The following is a 7,500-nucleotide window of genomic DNA, read 5'->3' as shown; positions in this document are numbered from 1 at the left end:
ATAAAAAAATAAAAAAAACCCTCATCATCATCAGTGGATGTCAAAATGTATGGTGCATTACTGTTCCACAAAACAAATCATAACATTCTGATAGTTTAATAAAGTGGTGATTTTTTTTTAACTATATGAAAAAAATGACATCAAGAAGCGAGGTTTTGGACAGTGAGGGCGTGCAGCTGTTAGTGTTGTTCACTTAGAGTGGTTTCAGAGTTCCCAGCACTGTGTGTGAAGCTGATCGCTGATACAGACGGATGATAGGCACTAATAACAGAGAGCTAATATCTCTTACACATGAACAGTAATTCATTATCTGTCACATGACTGGATGCTGGACAAGGGCCAAAAAAAATGGTGTCGGCTGTGGCTTTGATCTGCTGGCTTTGTGCTGGAAGGCTTTAATCATGAGCCACCCAAACATTCCTAAACACAGACACTCATTACCAACATTATATATATATATATATATATATATATATATATGTGTGTGTGTGTGTGTGTGTGTGTGTGTGTGTGTAAAACATTCACTTAAATAAGTAAGCAAATACAGTAATTAGTAATTATTATGTGCAGAAGTGTCTCTGTAGATGATTTATTTGCATCCTATCATTTGACCAAGGGTGTCCAAACTTTTGCATAAGACTAATCTCTAATATTAACCTCAAGAATCAAATGTTTTTTCTTTTTTAGATGTTTTTTTCCCTACTGAAAAACACACACACGCGCTCAGGTGAGCATATCAAAATATGCTTTAGCTCTGTCCGGCTTCTCAGTGCAGCGCCTCCGCCCACTCTGTCCACCAGGTGGAGCTAGTGGCTCTAAAGCCACTTGCTTTAAAAATTTGACCCAGAATCTGCAGGATGTAAAAGATGGCATGCAGGCACACGCAGTACTTACTAATCCTCAAACTAGCTGAGCACAACCTGCAGCACCACCACGGACCCCCACGGACCACCCGGACCTAACCTCCTTCTGCTCCACCTGCACTCTCTGCAGTTGTGATGGAGCGCCATTTAAAAAAAAAAAAAAAAAAAAAAACTGGGAGGAGTGGGAGCGGCTGAACTCAATCATCCAACATCAGAAGCTGGCCTCGCTGATGCCCTCCCTTTCACAGGACTGAATGCAATCAAATTCTCCCCACAGCAATGTTGCAGCTTCTACTGTAAAGCTGTAAACGGTCGCTGCAGTATTTCCTGTTAAAACCCGGGCTGTTCAGCCTTGTGCACAGTGTGGAGGGACACTTACACTCCTTGGACATGCCCACTTCCAGGCACTTCTGCAGGCGGCAGTACTGACACCGGTTCCGGGTGACCTTGTTGATGATGCAGCTTTTCTCTCGGTGGCAGGTGTACACCATGTTCTTCTGGATGCTCCTTCTGAAGAACCCCTGCAGAACAGACGAGAGCAAGAAAGAGTTATATACGTGTGTGAGTATCAGCTGATCCGATCTGTATTTTTAATTAAATATGCATCTGCCACACATCCGACATCCCATAATATTCCCAGAACACCATTCTGTGATGTCACTTATCATGAAGCCCGTCCAGGACCCACTGACCCTGCACTGCTCACGCCTCTGAGCCTCTACAACCCGGTACTGGAGATGATGAAGGTCAGAAGATCAGAGCTCAGTGCAGTCGTCGCTGCAGAGGTTCTGCTAATCTCTCACAGAGGCTAATCCTGGAAGGGGCTGAACCAGTACGGGTCTGGGTGGAGGGACAGAGGTGAGGGATGAACAGAGCAGCCTGGAGACGAGCCGAGACACTAACCCCCATCTGCTTTAATTACAGGCAGGCAGTGAAGCAGGGCTTAAAGACCCCGTACTTCTCCCTTCTCTCACACACACACACACACACACACACACACACACACACACACACACACACACACACACACACACAGACACAAACACACAGACACACACAGACACACACAGACACACACACACAGACACAGACACACAGACACACAGACACAGCTTCACCAAACTCTCCAACCAAACACACAGCATACATAACAGGACTAAACCCAAACAACGCTACACCCAAACCCCCCAGCAGGACTAAACCCAAACAACGCTACACCCAAACCCCCCAGCAGGACTAAACCCAAACAACGCTACACCCAAACCCCCCAGCAGGACTAAACCCAAACAACGCTACACCCAAACCCCCCAGCAGGACTAAACCCAAACAACGCTACACCCAAACCCCCCAGCAGGACTAAACCCAAACAACGCTACACCCAAACCACCCAGCAGGACTAAACCCAAACAATGCTACACCCAAACCACCCAGCAGGACTAAACCCAAACAATGCTACACCCAAACCACCCAGCAGGACTAAACCCAACACACAGTGCAAAGTTACAGTCAAATACCCAACTCTATACCCAAAAAACTTAATGCAACACTACACCCAAACAAAAGCAACATTTAAAAAACAAAAACAACCCTCACACAGCGCAGTGCTACACCCACATGCAAACCTACAGCAAGAGTAAACCCAATCACAGAAAGACTATCAAAAAACAGCAGCATTACATCCACCCAAAACATGCAGCACTACAGCCAAGCACACAGTGCAACGCTACACCTGCATACATACCTGCAGCAAGACTGAACACACACACACACACACACAGGGGGCAATACTACACCCAAACACAGCAACACTAGATCAAATACATGGCAGCACTACACCCAACACGCAGGTGTTGTGTAATGTTGCACCCAAACACACCAGCAGCACTACACCCAAACACACCAGCAGCACTACACCCAAACACACCAGCAGCACTACACCCAAACACACCAGCAGCACCACGACCAAATATAATATATTTAATATCATTATTTTTTGTGGTTTATTGCACTGATATTACACCCACCATAAAGAGCAACACTACACCCACGCTACACCCACACTCTGACCTCAGACAGCACAACAGAACATGCGTGTCTGAAGTCTGCCGTCATCTGAAACAGCTCCGAGTCTGAATATTAAAGCAGCGACGGCGGTTCAGCGCAGGGTGAGCGTGCGGTATCCTCTTTGAAGGCGTCATGCAGGAGATCTGACCAGTTTGTCAGCTCCTGATACTGCATATGAACCCGCGGGGGTTTGCTAATTGGTCTGGCTAACGTGCCTTTGGCTCACTCCAGGTGAACTGATTAACCCTTGGGAACGGAGTTCACACACATGAGCCGGGTTAGACACACTCCGCAGACCTGCACAGGCCAACTAATGATGCTGGAAAATCCGGAAATTCAGGCGTTCAGAGGAGCTTCATTTCAACACACACTTATTCTACCAGCAACCAAAGAACAGCTTAGACATTACGGTGCGTTACAGCAGGTCGAAGGTGAGGGTTTTCAGGCTGGACTTTCACTGTTCCAGAATGTCGTTTTCCAAAATCGCATCATTAATAAAACACTACAGTACAAAGCATTATATTAACTGCACTACTAATATCAACAATTACTGACTGAAGACAATTAGTCATAAAGTTACATTTGAGCATTTCATATTTTATTTTTGATGAACCACCCAGTACGACCTCCCTGTTTTCAGTTGGGATCACAGCGTTTTGGGTCTTAACTGCACTGCGTTTGACACTTTTTGCAATTTGGTTACCAGCCTTTTATATATTAGTAACCTTTTTTTGCTTTAATGTAACTCAGTAAATACCTTACAGTGGACAAACTGCAATATAGATATTTTCTGATGAATTAAATACAGTAATTAATTACAAAAGGCAAAAATCGTCCTACAAAAACATGTTAATGGCAAGCTTTTCAGATGTCTGTCGCCACTGAAGTGAAGAACAGTGATTACAGATGAGGAATAAGTTTGAAGTGATATCAGCTATAAAAGAAAGAGCTCTTATGAGCCTCATTTTTTTGTCACTTGCAAAAACTCAAAAAGAGCAACTTTACAGGAGAAGAAAAAAAAAAAATATTGGAAGTCAGAAATATTGAGTTCTAAGTCATATTGGCGCGTTTCTATTTATCATGAAATTCTGACACAATATAAAGAACAACTGCCAGATTCACATAACGTAAACACAACTAATAAAAAAAAATGGAGATACAAGGTTTAGCAGGACAGCAACGATATGTTCACTAATGACATCCATGAGGTTTCATAAAATCCCTTATAAAAACCTTTAAGCCTCAATTCTTCGCAGCACAGATTCTGGTCCATGCTGAGATGACTGCATCCCAGTGGCTGAAGAATTTTCCGGAGCATTTTCCTTCTCGGCTCATCAGAAACAAACGGCTCATTCTAAAACATCGCTCTTCCTCCTCCTCCTCCTCCTCCTCCTCCTCCCACAGCCTGACCTTCCTGAAGGGCCTGCATTAAGGATTACACTCAGGTAGCGAGGCTTTTAACAGCGGTGCCCTCCACACCCTGGCGCTCCGTCATCGAGGAACACTCACATCATTCCACGGGGCGCGAGATGAGGAGCCGGCACTCTCTCGAGTCACGGGCGCGATGAAAAAGTAATGCAGGAGAAGGTGAACCTGGGCGAGAGCGAGAGTGTCTCTGATCACAGCCCACGCCGCCTGTTCAGGGGTCATGTTTTATTGATGGCCGCTCGTCCTGAACGGAATACACGACCTTATTAAAGCGACAGTTTAGCTAAAAGGGGGGGGGGGGGCGCTCAGGGTTTACTTTGAGGGTCTTAGATACAGTATCAGTAAGCGAAACTACCTCCACCACATTTGGAAGCTGTACTCTAGCCTGGCCAGCTCTCACTGTGGGTTGATCTGCTTAAAACACTGCTCTGTTGCGCCACTGAGAGGAGACCCTGAACTGGTCCGGACTGACCCACTGCAGCTCTGAGAACCTGAGAGTGGAACCTCGGTGGAAGTTCTATCAGCAGAACATCAAGAGAGCTCAGAAACCAGATTCACTGATAAACCCACGACAAAATTCACACCTGCCCAGAATCCAACAGGCCTCCCTTTCTCCCGAGCCGCTCGGCTGGTTCTGAGAGCCGCAGGAATGATCTCCGGATCGTGGCGAGGTGTGAAGAATGCTCCGGCAGCCTAGGAGCTGCTACACCCACCGAGGAAGAGAGAGACCTTCAGAGACGTCCACAAACACACAGCCCCCCCCCCCCCCACACACACACACACCTCCCCCCCAAAATCTCACACAGGCTGGCAGAGAGAGAAAGCAAATAAGGAGAGCAGAAGAAAGAGATACTGAGATGAGAGAGAGAGAGAGAGAGAGAGAGAGACATGAAAGAGGGATGAAACAGAAAGTGAGAGAGTAAAGAGAGGGCGAGCGAGCGAGAGTCGTCCTTCGCAATGTTCGGCGTGAGCGACGGAACAGAACGAGAGAAGATGAGAACATGAAAATTTGATGAAGTCGTGTTTGTTTCCCGCTGAGCGAGTGTGTTGTGCAACGTGCCCACACACACACACACACACACACACACACACACACACACACACACACAATCACTCTGCGGGGGGTGTAGCAGTGCTGTTACCGAAGCGCTAACCTCTGGTTACACATTCCCCCAGGACCCTCTATGACTGTTATCCTCCCTCCCCACACACACACACACACACACACACACACACACACACACACAATCACAATCACACACACACACAATCACACACTCCTGCACAATTATTAAAGAGCGATGCAGCGGAGGAGTCGTGTTCACCTCTCTGCCAGGGATGTGTTTTATTTCTGTGCTAACTCGCTGTGGGCCCTCCCCCTCAAACCCCCCCCCCCCCCCCCCCCCCAACCCAGCAGTGGATGGGACCTGGAATTTGGAAGAACACTGGGATGGGATGGGAGCATGGAGATCAGATGGAGGACCCTCTGCAGTTTCAGGGGTTAAATAAGTGAACTGTGACCCATAAAAAGTGCTGAGTCAGGGTCGTACCTTGCAGCCCTCGCAGGCGCTGACTCCATAGTGGTACCCCGAGGATTTATCCTGGCAGACGAAGCAGGGCTTATAGACCCGCGGCGGTGGAGGGGGTGAGGGGGGGCTGGGTACGATCTCCTCCGAACTGGTGCTCTGAGTGTCCACAGCTGGAGAGAGAGAGAGGGGAGAGAGGTCAGGTTAATGTGTAGATGAGTAATGTGTGGAAAATCTTACATCAAATCCCACTGAAGTCCCACAGATGAATCATCACGAATACCTAAAACACCTCAAAAACCGCCTCCTCCAAACCTGCACTGAACCACGGCTGACCGTTATGGCCCGAGGAGTTACCAGAGCTGCCAGCAGCACAGAGATGAAGCTTCAGTCTCAGTTGTGGCTTCGGTTGGTTGAAGGACAACAACTAAATCCTAAACTAAATTTCTTTACCAATGGAGCCATTACTCACATTCACCCCCAAAACACACACACAGCCCGAGAGACACACTCCAATCAAGGGCTGCAACTAATGATGATTTTAGTAATTGATTAATCTGACGATTATTTTTTCGATTAAAAATACATTTCCATATCTTTATTTAAAAATAGAAAATTGAAGAACAGAGCAAAGTGCTTACATTAATTCAGTAATAATCAATTAAATTAAATCAAATCAAATGTATTCATGAATTAAAATTTACATGAATTAAATAATACAGTGCACTGTACGGACGTGAGACAGGATGAACTGCCTTTAGTGTGTATGTAGTGTCTTCACTCCTGCTTAAAACCTGAAGCTTAATCATCAGTCAATCAAGTTTTATAAAGCACACAGTCACGGTCATTGTCCAGTGACTGGACAACAAGCAGGATAACGGAAGCGGGCGTGACGCGCCGAGTTACACACAAATCCTGCAACAATGAATCGAGAAGAAAAATTAGTTCCCTTTTAATAATAATCAATTATTACCAGAAGAACCCAGACATTAGAGCTGTGAACAGAGACCACCTGATACCACCTTCCCCTTTTCCCAAACGGGTGGTCTTTAAAAACGGCTGAGCTTCGAAATGAGCTGCTTTTACTGCAAATTTTCACTTAAGATGAGCAACAAGTAGGACGTCACACACACCCCCACACACACACACACACACCCCCACACACACACACACACCCCCACACTCACTCCACACACACCCTCACACTCCTACAGAAACACACACAGCGAATGTGAGCCGTTTCAGAAAAGGTCTGACTCATTCTTTACTTCTCCGACATCCTCATCTGCATTTACTGCTGAGATCAGCCCGAGCCACACAGCCTACGCCCATTCATACACGTCTGTAACATCCATACCCATCATATACACCACCCACACCCACCCACACCCATCATATACACCACCCACACCCATCCATACCAATCATATACACCACCCACACCCATTCATACCAATCATATACACCACCCACACCCATTCATACCAATCATATACCCATCATATACACCATCCACACACATCATATACACCACCCACACCCATCCACACCCATCATATACACCACCCACACCCATCATATACACCACCCACACCCATCCATACCAATCATATACACCA

At 46.4% G+C, this 7,500-nt stretch overlaps 1 protein-coding gene across 2 annotated transcripts in view; it reads right to left on the bottom strand.

Annotated features, from left to right (window-relative positions):
• The window catches only part of rarab (retinoic acid receptor, alpha b), a 137,415-nt gene that overhangs the window by 9,262 nt on the left and 120,653 nt on the right, over positions 1-7,500 (bottom strand). For both annotated transcript variants that reach the window (XM_072693718.1, XM_072693716.1), the window contains 2 exons: positions 5,906-6,054; positions 1,243-1,384 (listed from right to left, as the gene is read on the bottom strand). In XM_072693718.1, the coding sequence (XP_072549819.1) occupies positions 1,243-1,384; positions 5,906-6,054 (291 nt within the window). The remainder of the gene's footprint in view (positions 1-1,242; positions 1,385-5,905; positions 6,055-7,500) is intronic.

The sequence above is a fragment of the Salminus brasiliensis genome, chromosome 12 (assembly GCF_030463535.1).
Source record: "Salminus brasiliensis chromosome 12, fSalBra1.hap2, whole genome shotgun sequence".
NCBI classification, from domain to species: domain Eukaryota; kingdom Metazoa; phylum Chordata; class Actinopteri; order Characiformes; family Bryconidae; genus Salminus; species Salminus brasiliensis.
The sequence above is the reverse complement of the archived record's forward strand: the minus strand, read 5'-3'. Positions and strand labels throughout refer to the sequence as shown.